A 14,198-nucleotide genomic window follows, 5' to 3' on the forward strand; every position below is an offset into this window, starting at 1 on the left:
ATATATAAAGCATGTGACACTAGCATTATTTAAATTTTCGATAAGTTCCATTGCTTAAAGTTGTAAGATCCGCCATGGTTACATACAGAGACAACTTCTTTGCTTAGGAAAAACCGAATATTGTCATTCGATGACTCAATTGTTAATAACTTCCAGTAGTAATTTTCATTTCTGCCTTTATCTTTTCCCTTATAAATAGGTTAACTCCTCTCAAAAGGCAAATCACACCAACATACATGCAAGAAGAGCTTATTCCTGCTATACAGCCGGACCAATAATCATGGCTAGGCATGACAGCAAACCAACAATGGCCGTAAACTTTTTTCTGCTGCTCTCTTTTCTTCTCATATTCACCATGGCTGAGAGCAAACTACTAAACAGTAAGTCATCCTAATAACTAAATTATAGATATTTATTTAATTAATGATAGATAAAATATTTTTCAGCTAAGTTATTTAAGTTGGAAAAGTTTGTTTTCATGCAGTTGGGATTGGCAGGGTAAAAATCCAGGCGGTGGAACAGCCAAGGATAGCTTGTTTAGGTCTCCCGTGCCCTGGAAAGAGACACTGATGCTAGCATTCCTCCCAAGGACTAATGATTCAATTTACTCGGTTTTTTTTTTTTTGGGTTTAAATAATCACTTGGAGTGGATGGTTTCTTGTTGATGAAGAATTTGTATAACAGCTGAATTATTGGAGAATAAATGAAAATGATCAAATAAAATGTTCTTGGATTATCTTTCATGTGCTTAAATTTATCTGGGCTTGTGAGTTGAACAGTTCATGAGCTGGTCATTTCATACGATGTGTTACCAATCTGTCCTTAATCCTTTGTTAGAATATGAGTTTCAAGTCTTAGACGAAGTACTTTAATTAAGCAATTAAAGAAACAAGAACAGAGAGAGGTGATCTTTCTGGACATGCGATGATCTTCATTAACAAGAAATGTTCATTAGTTGTAAAATTGTATTTATACACAAAGCAAAAGACACGAAAGGTTACAACTAAACTGCCAAATTACAAGCATACCAGTAACCAATTTTAAACAGACTTAAAGAAATTTACAACGTTCCCATTAATAGAATTTAACTAAGAATCTTGTATTGCACTTGTGTCCTGTCAATGCTTATGCTGTTAACTATCCCCTCAAGATGTACATTCATATGAATGTCAATAATGCTCATCTTGCTGATGAGTGCATGGAATTGAGCTGGTGGTGATGCCTTGGTAAACAAATCGGCAACCTGCTGCTTCGTATGAACATAACAGAGGCTGGTCATTCCATCTTGTACTTTGTGTCTAACAAAGTGACAGTCAAATCTCTATACGCTGCCCACGGGCGTATTGGATTTGGTGTGATTTCTCATCTGTTGGAATGTAAAAATGTTGTCATCCTTCTTCATTGAATTTATTCATGCTACAATGTTTGGATGTCCCCTTTGGTGGCTTGTTTTAATCGCTTGGTGCTTAGTTTTCTGTGCCGCAGCAATTTGGTCTCTATGGTTAGTACGAAATGAGTCTGTTTTTGAAAAGAAGAATTGGTCGGTCGATGAAGTTATTTTCGTGGTGAAGATTCGGTCTATGTTTTGGATTAATGCTTTCCTGGAGGATATATTACTCTCGGATTCCTTGCAGTGGGAAAGCCCTTTGGCTTGTGCTCCATCTTTTTCTAGATATTTCAGGGGCCAATGATATGTAATGTGGATAATGCAGCTAAAGGGTAGCTTGATCTTGTAGGTCGCAGTGGACTACAAAGCGATTCCTCTAGTTTTATTCCAGCTTTATTGTCAGGTCCTTTGAGGTTCAACATTCTAACGTGGCTGTACTTTGTGCTATTAATATGCCTAGGACATTTTCTTGACAATAGATTGGAAAGGAAAAAGTTAGGTTAATTGTGGAATTGGACCTCCTTCGTTTAAGGATCGCCCATTGTGGATCTCTTTCGACGAGATTGATTCTTTCATACCTGATATTGGAGTTAGCTACTTCGACAAGGTTCAAATGGTCTTCGGTAAAGGCTGTGGTATTTCTGAAATGACATGTTTATGGCATGGTGGTAAATTCTGGTTCTTGTTTCAATTCATCTAGCTACCGTCAGGATTGGTTTTCTTATGAGGTGGAGGTCTGTGACGTCGCATGGGCATCTGGTTTAGTTGGTTTAGATGTTTGGGAAGGTTTTGATTTCTTGTGCTTTATGTTTAATCTGATTTTGGGAATAGTCTGGTATAAGGAATCCTCTGTTTTGTTTAAGTTCGACCAAATTCTTCCTAATTAGCCATGCCCTGCAGCATCAGCCCTACGTTTCCCCGAAGCATCAGCCCAGGTCAGCTTCGTCATCCACCTCTTATCAAAGCTCCTGTTCCAGAGTTAATTACAGGTCATTAATCTTTATCACATTCGACATCTAGCTCATCATCACCAAATCAAGACTCCGACCACGACATTTCCATATCATGAGCCTGATATTGATTCAGAGTCTGATGAAAGAGTGAACTCTTCTCCCAAAGGATTAAAGGCATCTTTTGTTGATGAATTCCCTGAGTTGGTTTCGGACAGAAAAAAGTTGAGCTATCAATACCAAGAAGTTGAGAAAAAAGGGTATTGGAAAGCTGGCACGAAAGTCCTTTCACTCCACCTCCAGTGTGGACAATGGTGAAGCGGCATCAACGTGGAACTTAGGCAAACAGGTGGGCCTTGTTTCTAGATGCTCTGAACAGTTATTGTTGGACAATTTACTGGCAATTGAGAAAGCCACTGTACAGAAGTGAGCTCGTTTCAGAAGTTTCTTTCTTTCCTTCCCTTATTGAATGTATTCTCATGGCACGATAGATAATTTCAGCACCAGTCTCTCATCTTCTTTCAATTTATTTCTGAATTTTGTGTCTCAAATTATGAAAATCACAGCTGGTTTGTCTGATTCTAACAGTCCTTCTTTTGGTCATGATTTCTGGTTTCGCTGGGTGGCAAGTCTTTAAGCGCATTTTATCGCGGAATGTCCATGGCTTAGGTTGTTCTCTTTCAACCAACCTGGTTACCAAAAGTTTAACCGTCAACAATGTAGACATGCTCTTGATTCAGGGAACGAAATCAGAAAATATCACAAGTAGAGTTATCGTGATACTTTGGCACAATGATAATTTTGATTGGGTTTTTAGTCCATCTGTTGGGAGATCAAGAGGCTTACTTTCAGTATGGGTCGAGGCTGATTTTTCTCCGATCGCGTTTCTTATAAAAGCCACATTCATCCTCATTAGAGCATGGCTTGCTGATAAGTTTGATTGTGTTAGTTCTTTGTATTCTCGCTCCTTGTATGTTGGCTCAAACCTTATCATCGAATCTGACTCCAGGGTAGCTCTTCCTGGGTCACAAATGAATCCCAAAGATCGTGGAAAGTCGGCAAACTTTCAATGAAATTGACGCTCTCATTCAAATGATTGGCAACGTTTCCTTTGTTGCATGGTTTAAGAGAAGATAATTCTCTAGCTGATTCCCCGACAAAACTTGGAGTTGTCGGATTCTCTCTCTCTTTTTCTTTTTTTGTTTGCACTTTGGTAGCGTCTCCAGCACCGTCCTGTGAATCATTTGGCCGCCCATTATGAAGCCTGGATCGTATTTACGATTCTGCCTGGCTTTTCTTCGGTGCTTCCTGATTGCTCTCTGCCCTGGCGCCAATGCTTTCTATGATGCTCTGTTTCATCTCAGCCAGGCCAGGCTACTTCGTCATTTGCTGGATCCTTCCTATTTGTTTTACCTTTTTTATATTGAAGAAAAGTATGAAAATAATTTTTCTTAATAAGGATATTTTAAAAATAATTATTAAAATAAATTTAATTGATTGATCATAGCTTGACAAAAATATTTTTAAAATTATTTTAAATAAATTAAATTATTTATCACAATTTATCTCTATTTGTGTTTTCTATTGCTCTCTCTCACCATCCCATGCTCTCTAATTTTATCGATTTCTCTCAATTTCTCTATCGATATTCGTCTGTTATGCTTCTGATTTCTTTCTTTAATGCTTTTAGATTTTTTTTTCTGCGCTTTCAATATTTAAATTTCTTTCGATTTCTCTTTTTGGCATTCGTCTGCTATACTTCCGATCTCTTTATCCGATGCTCTCAGATTTCTCTTTCACACGCTTTCAAAGTACCAAGCAATGGTTTTGATGTGCTTTGGTGGTTAGTTATTTAGAGAACTTGATTTTTAAAGATTTTAAGTAAAACTAAAACGGTATAAACGATAATAAATATTTGAAATAACTTTTAATTAAATCAATTCGGGACCTAAATATCAATAAACTCAAGGATTTGAAATTTATAAAATTAAATTTTTGAAGGAAATTTTTTTTGATATTTTGTTGAAATAGATGTTTTAGATAAAAAAATTTGTGTTTCGATTTATAAAAACATGTTAGAAACAATTTAATCAGTACTAAATTATCAAAAAAATAAAAAAAAAGAAGAAAGTTGAAAGGATTTTAAGTTTTGGTTTATAAGTAATAATATTTTAAGCATTAAAGTGTAATAAAATGTTTTTGAATATGACGTGTAACAACAATATTTTTTCAACATGGCATGTAATAATAATATTTTTTTTCAATATAAATTGCAACAACCTTTTTTAATCTTGATATGTAACGTGTTTTTGTATATAGAGTGTAATAGCAGTATTATTTTTTAACATGACATGTAACAACCTAATCATGGCGTATAACATGTTTTTGTACATGACATATAACAACAGTATTATTTTTCAACATGACGTGTAACAATCTAATCATGGTGCATAACATGTTTTTGTATATGACGTGTAACAACCCTAACTATGATGTGTAACATATTTTTATACATGACGTGTAACATGTTTATGTACATGACGTGTAACAACTTAATCATAATGTGTAATATGTTTTTGTACATGATGTGTAACAATAGTATTGTTTTTCAACATGACGTGCAACAAGCTAAAAATAATGTGTAATATGTTTTTGTATATGACATGTAACAACTTAATCATAGCGTGTAACATGGCTTTGTACATGGCATATAACATTATAGCGTATAATTTCATTAAGGGTAATTTTATTTAACTTAGATTAAAAATAGTTAAAATTATAAAAAGAGTTATTTTTAAAAACATCTTATCTTTAAGAATTATTTTTAAAAATACTTTTTTTTATTGCTCTCTAGCTTTTTTCTTATCTCCCTTTATATTTCAGTGTTTTATGTTGATGTTATGAGCGATTTTCGTTCTTCAGGATTTGTTCTCTATAAATTTCTATCAATATGTTTTTATCATTTCTTGGTTGAGAAAAAAAATACAAATAGTAATCAATGTAGACATGCTTGTTTAATTAAGTTATAAAATAATGATGACATTTAAAAATAAAAATTCCCATAAAAAAGAAAGAAAATCAATTTGTCGATGGAATCTGAAATAAAAAAATTATCGACTCATTAAGCTCAATATGTTATTAGAAAATTTGATGCAAGGAAGGGGACGGTATATTACATTTGGAAAAGTTTGCTAAAGGGGCCAAATAAGGTTTTATTTTGGATGAGAAATAAGTTTGCAAAGGGACCCAAATAAGATGGTTCGATTTTCCATGTGGACTTATATTATTTAATTTATTTTAGGTTTTGATTAAAATCAGATTAATTTAATTTGATTATGATAAAGAAATAACATTATAACCAACAGAGTAAGTTAAACTTAAATATTACTTAAATTTATTAGTGTAAATTTATGTAAGAAACCCTAAATCTTATTATTGATGGATTAAGGATTCACTATATAGTAGTAAGATTAGGTCTCCACACATAACCAATTTACTTGGAGAAATATGGAGTACAAGAGGCTTGCTTTTCTCTTTGTTGCAATGGTGGTGGTACTTGTAGCGACAGTGAGTCCAATTACATTCGCTGCTCGTAATGGGATTGTGCCCTTCGCCGCCGACGCCAATATGTCGTGACTAACATCAAGAACCCTTTCGCCAACATTTTCATGGCCGGTAAAACAGGTGAAAACTGCCTCTCTGCCTGTGGCTTCTGCATGTTTAATCCCATGGATTGTTATGGCAGTTGTGGATGCCTTTATCCTGCGGGCATCCGCTTCGGGAATGACTGCTAATTTGGTTTAGCTGTTCACAGAAGCCAATTATTGGTTTTGTTGCTGTCATGTTAAATTATTAATAAAAAAATGTTTGCATACTTAATAATATATGTATGTGTATGTGTATATATTATATAAATGTTTATAAGTTATGTTACTTGCTCAAATCCTCTAACTTGATTTAACTCGAGTTATAGATTATTAGGTTCGAATTAGTCTTGAAAATATTATTATATTAATAAATAAATTATTTATTTAATTTAATTTTAAAATGTTTTTTAAAATTTTTAAATATAAATATAATAGTATCTTTTATATTTTAACAATAAATATAACATAAAAAGGTGGAAGGTTGAAGTTAAATTAAATATAATATATATATATATATATATATATATATATATATATATGAGATTCAGATTTTTGATGCAAAAGCTGTTTTTTAAATCTAATGAATGAATCTTATTTTTTTCTAGAAGAAAAAATCTTGTATGGTTTTAATACTTAATTATTAAAAACATAGTGTTAGTGTGCAAATATCAATTTTAGATTCTCAATATTTAATACTTAAATTATTTATTAAAAAATAAAACATTTGATACTTAGAAATATAAACGTTTTGCTATATAATGTTATATGATATATAATTTAATTTTGTCGTAGAAGTATTCATGCGTCTAGTTGAATACAGGCTGAGCTCTTCCTTTTAAAAGTCAAGTTTAAATAACTTATTGAATTATATATGGGTGTTTTTTAAAAATATATTTAAAAATGAAAATTAAATACAAATACATTATTTGAAAATTATTAATATAATAATCTAACTGAATTGGATCGAGTAAAACTGGAATGGAATGGGCCTCCTGAGCACCTCTAACTAGCTGTTCTCTCTCTTTTGAGTCTTAAAGACAAAGTGCCTTTTTGGGTAACAACTTCGATGGGGTGTGCTAGAAATGCACCTCCTTAGTTGTTGGTTTTTCTCTTCTGCTGAGCAGCTCATCATTCCCACCATCTGAAGTAGAGCTTAAGCTAACATTTTCAGCCATCACTATGTCAAGATGGTCACAACATTCATAGACATGGAAGTCAACAGGAGGCTGGACAGAGCTCCATTCAGAGGGTATAGGTTAAGCTGGAGGTAAGGTTAAGAATGTTGAGGTCGGGGGGATTTTGGTTTGCCTAGCAGCCTTTCCTTTCCACCGATAAGACCTGAAGCTTTTTTCTGATTTTTCTTTGATGGCTCCCGTTCTACCAGGTCCAGCCTTTCCTTTTAGACATCCATTGTTATACATACATACCTTTCCAGACGTTATAAACAAAGAGTTTCCCTATTGGAAACCATTTTCAAAATTGTATAAACGACACAAATTCCGTCTTGCATTGTACAAATAAGGACAACATTTAAAATGACAACTAATCACCAAGACTTATTATCCAGTAACCAACATAAGCTGATGTCCCTGCAATAGAGTAGCAAACTGAGCAAAGCTGTAATAAGATTTCCTACAGTGCCTCCAAGTCATGAAAGCATCAATTATGCTAGCCTGGAAAAGATATTCATCAAAACAACAATTAGTTTTAGATTTATCTATTACTTGACTAAAAGAGATACATATTTGGATAGGACCAAACAGAAAACCTACTTGATAGTTTTCAAAAGATAGACAAACTAAAACAGGGGCACAAGCAAGTTTCTTCCCTGCGACAAACATCATTCCCATGAAAGAGAACCAACTTATAACCCATAAAACTGCCACAACTCAGTGCTAAGCCTCCACACCTGATCATACATACATTACCGAAAACACAAATTGATGTTCATTAAAATCAATATTTTGTTCTTCCATCACCCTCTGTGATCATATCTTTAAAAGCCCCTCCACTGGGGATCATAGGCAGCACATGCTCTTGATGGGGGACAATCACATCTAACAAGTAAGGTCCAGGAGTGTCCAACATTTTTTGAATTGCTGCTCTGAGATCTTCCTTCCTTATCACGCGGGCAGCAGGTATTCCACATGCTTCAGCAAATTTCAACATATTTGGGAATATTTCAGACTCATTGGATGGGTCACCTAAATACGTATGAGCCCTGTTGGCTTTATAAAATCGATCCTCCCACTGAACAACCATGCCTAAATGCTGATTATTTAACAACAATATCTTAATGGGAAGGTTTTCCACACGAATAGTCGCCAACTCTTGGACATTCATGATAAAACTTCCGTCGCCATCAATGTCTACAACAACAGCCCCGGGATTTGCAACAGCAGCTCCAATGGCAGCAGGCAATCCAAATCCCATAGCCCCCAATCCCCCGGATGTCAACCATTGCCGAGGCTTCTTATACTTGTAAAACTGTGCAGCCCACATCTGATGCTGACCCACACCAGTACTTATAATTGCATTCCCATTGGTTAACTCATCAAGAACGTGAATTGCATATTGAGGTGGAATAGCTTCTCCAAAGGTCTTGTAACTCAAAGGATATTTCAGCTTCTGCTCATCTAACTCCTGCCTCCAAGATGAATAATCAAGTTTAAGCTTAGCTCCCTTACTCTCCAATATCCTGTTTATCCCCTTCAATGCCAATTTCACATCTGAACAAACCGACACATGAGGCTGCTTATTCTTCCCAATCTCAGCTGAATCAATGTCAATATGCACAATCTTGGCCCGGCTGGCAAAAGCCTCAAGTTTTCCAGTCACCCGATCATCAAACCTCACTCCAAAGGCAAGCAACAAATCACTCTTATCCACAGCATAATTAGCATAGACAGTTCCATGCATCCCAAGCATTTGTAATGACAAGTCATCTGAGCTGGGAAACGTCCCAAGACCCATCAAAGTACTTGCAACCGGTATCCCTGTAAGCTCAACAAACCTCCCCAACTCCTTACTGGAGTTCAAACATCCACCACCAACATACAAAACCGGCTTCTTAGACTCAGAAACCAACCTCACAATCTGCTCCAAATGAGCCTCTTCGGGAGCCTTGGGCAACCTAGACATATACCCTGGCAATCTAATAGGCTGGTTCCAGTTAGGAACAGCAAGCTGCTGTTGTATATCCTTAGGTACATCAATCAAAACGGGACCCGGCCTGCCCGAGGTAGCTAAAAAGAAAGCCTCACTAACAATCCTAGGAATATCATCCACATCAAGAACAAGATAGTTATGCTTTGTGATGGACCTTGTTACCTCAACAATTGGAGTTTCTTGGAAAGCATCTGTACCGATCATTCTACGAGGGACCTGACCCGTGATCGCCACCAGAGGGATGCTATCAAGCATCGCATCAGCCAGGCCACTTACCAAGTTGGTTGCCCCAGGGCCAGAAGTTGCAATGCAAACGCCAGGAAGTCCGGATGAGCGCGCGTAGCCCTCCGCAGCAAAGACCCCGCCTTGTTCGTGTCGCGGAAGGACATTTCTGATAATTTGGGACCGGGTTAAAGCCTGGTGAATCTCCATGGAAGCTCCGCCTGGATAAGCAAACACGTCCTTGACCCCTTCACGCTCCAGGGCTTCCACGAGGATATCAGCGCCTTTTCGGGGCTCATCAGGGGCATAACGGGAAATGAATTCATGGGAAGGGGCAGTAGTCGGAGTGACAATGGAGGCGGCGGATCCGGGGTCGGAACTTGACCGCGAGAGAGCGCAGGAAATGAGGAGGGAACGGGAAGGGGTGAGCTGTTGAGAGGTTGTAGAGAAGGGAAGGGTGGATTTGGGATGGCGTGTTGAAGATTTGAAGGAAGAAGATAGAGGTGAAGGTTTAGGGAAACTGGTGTTCGCAGCGGCAGCCGCCATTGTCGATGAGACGCTTGTGGCGACGATTTTTCTTACCTGCGTTTGTGGCGAGTGAGCGAGGGAAGAAAAGTGTGCCCCGAGATTCCCTTTTAACTATCGCTTTTTACGTATATTACTTTTCTACCCTTACTTATTTATACGTTTGGTTGGCCTTTTCAGGCTAAAGTATAAGTGGAAACAGAGGAACAAGGATGCTGAATGAACAATGAAAAACTGAAAACGTGGGTTTTACACAAGTTTTTCAGACAATTTATAATTCTGTCTAAATCTGAATTATCTGATAATTTTGTATGGGGCACATATTTAAATGAATTTATATATTCTAATTATGCATTTAATTATAACGATACAACTAATAATTTTATCTTTTTTTTTTCAAATTATACATTACATCCAATAACGTTTATTATTATTTGAAATAATTTTTAATACGTGTTTATGTAATCCAGCACTTCTGAATTGTTTTATTTTTCAATCGAAACGTGAGTTCCATTGATATGATGACACCTACATAATCAAATTCAGACTTAAAAATATATGCTTTGTTAAATTAAAATATAATATATATATATATGTATATTCTTTAAAACCACATGGATAGCTGTCAAATTTTTAAGTATTTATCTTTATTTTTGTTTTCTTAAATTATACAATAGCATATTGAATTATTGGTTTGTCTTTCATATACCAACTCCATCGTTTCTTTTTTCCTTTTTGTCCATCTTTTAGTTTTTTAGATATTCTACTATTATGTCTTTTTTCTTTGTTTTGAACACTCAATTTTCATATTTTAAATTATATTTTCATATATATTTTTCAAAACCATTCCCTCTTAACAAAAACTTTAAAATTTATTCAACATTTAGTTTGACACGATTATCAGATGTGATAGAAACTTGAGCAATAAATTTGCTCTGCATGTGCCCCTTCTTTGTACTCATTAGCGAGGCAATTTTTATTGTTTCTGCCCTTATCTTTGACTTCGCTGCCCGTATTACCAACATGCTCTACAAGTGGGATCCATAAAATTACCAAAAGAAATGTTTTATTTAGAGAATGTACATCATTAACCTTGCAATTCACTGCCTAATTAAGAGAATAAGTGAACTAACGAGGGTAATTCTTTATGTTACAAAAGCTAATTAAGTACCATTGAAAACAATAATAATCAATATATTATGAATATTCATTATACTATAATCTAAAAGTTTAAATCAAGTCAAACAGCCTAACAGATCAAATATAATAAGTGTAATTAGATTTAATGATATATATCTAAATTTAAATATAAATCAAATTAGATTAAAATTAGAATTTAAAGATTTGTTAACCTACGAATATGCCCCTCACCTCATTTATAAATACACTTTATTTTTTTACTCTTTTTAAATACTTTCTCTCATAGTTATTCTTTCAAGTTATATTTCAAAACACATTATCAGCTCGATTCTCTAATCTCTCAAGGTTTGATATTATTTAGTTTTCATCATCTCCAAGCTTGAAAAAGATTTCATTGGTTGATATTTGATTTTTGATTTTAGCAAATCAAGTAAGTCACTTGATATCTCTTTGGTGCTTTAATTCTCTAAAAATTAACCTTAATGTGAATTTTACTATTTTGTAGTATATATCATATTTTATCCTTTAATTTATTACATTAGGTTAAGCATGATAATATATATAATTATATATGATATCTTTGTTTTAGGTTTGGAATATGATTTTCTTAATATATGATTTTTTTATTGAATTTCATTTATAATTTGCTCAACATATGTAAATTTATCTTGGATATTACGAGATTTTGCATAAGACATTTTGAATTCAATATATAAAATTGACCTGTATGATATTTGACTTTGCATGATATCTATTTGTATAACAAGTGGAAAGTACTATACTTTGGGTAATTTGAAATAAGTTTTGTTTTGGATTCATGTATTTTTGTGGTTGAGCAAAATAATAAAATAGTAATGAAAAATTATGAGCTTCGTTCATTCCCTGAGATGAATACGACATAATTTAATAATTATAGTCACGGATGTGTGTCATGGGTTTGAAACTTTAGCCAAAATTCACATGGCGTTTAAGACTTTGGGATAAAAAGCCTAAACAAGCTTAACTCAGAATATTGAGCAAATAAGTGGAAGCAATATAAACAAACTTGAAGAAAAGACTTTACAAAAAAATAATTATATAATTCTCAAGCAAAAAACAAATACTTGAAATTCTAAACAAATAATCTATGAATGCTAGAATGCTTGAATGAATGATGACTAGGGCAATTGACTCTAATTCCCTTTTTCCCTAAACTTAAGTGTGCTATTTATAATAGCTTATTTCTAATCCTAAACGAACTTTACTTTTGTTGTCTAAGTACAACTAAAGACAATTAGAGTAAATAACAAGAGATTAAATTAAATTAAATAAATATTCTATGATTAGCATAAAGTCCTAATGCAAATAAAATAAATAGATGATTATAAACAAGAATTCTATCCTAAACAAACTACCTTATTTAAGTAGTCCTCTTGAAGTTGGGCTCCCACAATCTTGCGAGATTGGGTAGCATGCCTGTAATAAGTCCTCAAACTCGTAACATTCTGTGGCACGTGTGTGTGCAAGATTTGTAACACTCACACTATCATGAACCAAGGTGTTCAAGCATGATGCAGTCTGGTCACCAACTGATGGTTCCTCTATCTTCATTCTTTTTATTCCTTTCCCAAAATTTATGGCTTGTAAACTTTTGTTCGAGACCTCTGACAATCTTTATCAATTGCCATTACTGCTACAACATCACTACCATCAATTCATCTAGTCCCACATTGTGGTAAATAAGATTACTCATCATATTGTGTCATTCTATGCGAAGCTCATCGCTATTGGACTCCAACTGATTAATGTTGACCTTGACATATCGAAGTTACTCTACACCTCATGGTTGATAATCATCTCAAAATGAGATACACGATTATCTAGTGTTTTCAATAAATCCTCAAACTCGTAACACTCCGTGGGATGTGTGTGTGCAAGATTTGCAACGCTCACACTATCTCGAACCAATGTGTTCAAGCATGATGTGGTCTGGTCACCAATTGATGGTTCCTTTGTTTTCATTCTCCCTCTTCCTTTCCTAATATTTTTGGCTTCAATTTAGAATAAATTTTTCAAAAACATAAACTCTAGAAGAAACCCCTGATATGATTGATAAAATTTCAAAAGAAATTCAAACACCTAAAATCATTGAAAATGAAAATATCTAAATAAATTATGTCATGACAGAAAAAGATGAAACTAAAATGAAATAAACGTCGACAATATTTTTACATATAATGTAGTGCTCAATATTATGAAAAAAAAAAGAAGATCTTGAACTTATATCTACTGAAGCAATTAAACATAGAAATTGACTAATATGGAAAAACACAATCAAGGTAGAATCAAATTCAATTGCAAACATGAAACTTTTGAACTTGTAGTCCATACAACAAATGGTGTCAAACCAATGAGATCTAAATAAGTATTTATGTGAAAATGAAATGAAAGAAAAATGAGATTGTAAGATATATAGCATGACTTGTCGTATAAGGTTTTATCTAAATACATGGTATTGATTATGAAGAGACATTCTCTTATGGTGGATGCAATTATATTTTTATATTTAATTAGTCTAGCAATACATGAGAAGATTAAAATGTATCTAGTGAATATAGCTATAACCTGTTCATATGGCTCACTTGATATTGATATATATATGAAAATTCCTGAAAGATTTAAGTTACCTAAAACACACATTTCTCGAGAAATTGATTTTATCGAATTAGATAAATATGTATATCAATCAAAGTAATTTGGATGCATGTGGTATAATCGCCTTAGTGAATATTTGTTAAAAGAAGGTTATAAAAATGATCCTATATGCCCATGTGTTTTTATTAAAAGATTTGGATCTAAATTTGTGATCATTGTTATTTATATTGATTTTTTAAATATTATTAAAACTCTTCAAGAATTATCAAAAATCATAGACTGCTTAAAAAAAGAATTTGATATAAAAGAGTTTGAAAAAACAAAGTTTTGTTCTGATTTTTAGATTGAACACTTGACGAATAGAATTTTTGTTTATCGATTAAATTATATTGTAAAAGTGATAAAATGATTCTATAAGAACCAAGCACATCCATTGAGTTCACTCATGGTTGTAAAGTGAACTAGACCATTTTCAACTTTGTGAGAATGATGAAAAACTTCTTAGTCCTAGAGTACCATATCTTA

General features: G+C 33.8%; 1 protein-coding gene across 1 annotated transcript; it reads right to left on the reverse strand.

The window, feature by feature from the left end:
- Positions 1 to 7,422: 7,422 nt before the first annotated feature.
- On the reverse strand, positions 7,423 to 9,989 carry CSR1 (chlorsulfuron/imidazolinone resistant 1). The gene is made up of 2 exons (XM_021435659.2): positions 7,757 to 9,989; positions 7,423 to 7,657 (listed from the first exon to the last, which is right to left on the reverse strand). The coding sequence occupies exon 1, from the start codon at positions 9,918 to 9,920 to the stop codon at positions 7,941 to 7,943; it is 1,980 nt and encodes a 659-aa protein (XP_021291334.1). The 5' UTR covers positions 9,921 to 9,989; the 3' UTR covers positions 7,423 to 7,657; positions 7,757 to 7,940.
- Between the last annotated feature and the right edge of the window lie 4,209 nt (positions 9,990 to 14,198).

The sequence above is a fragment of the Theobroma umbraticum genome, unplaced genomic scaffold (assembly GCF_002168275.2).
Source record: "Theobroma umbraticum cultivar Fairchild unplaced genomic scaffold, ASM216827v3 scaffold_130.0, whole genome shotgun sequence".
NCBI classification, from domain to species: Eukaryota; Viridiplantae; Streptophyta; class Magnoliopsida; order Malvales; family Malvaceae; genus Theobroma; species Theobroma umbraticum.

Coding starts and splice junctions, on each gene's coding strand:
- CSR1 (XM_021435659.2), bottom strand. CDS start 9,920: ATGGCGGCTGCCGCTGCGAACACCAGTTTCCCTAAACCTTCACCTCTA.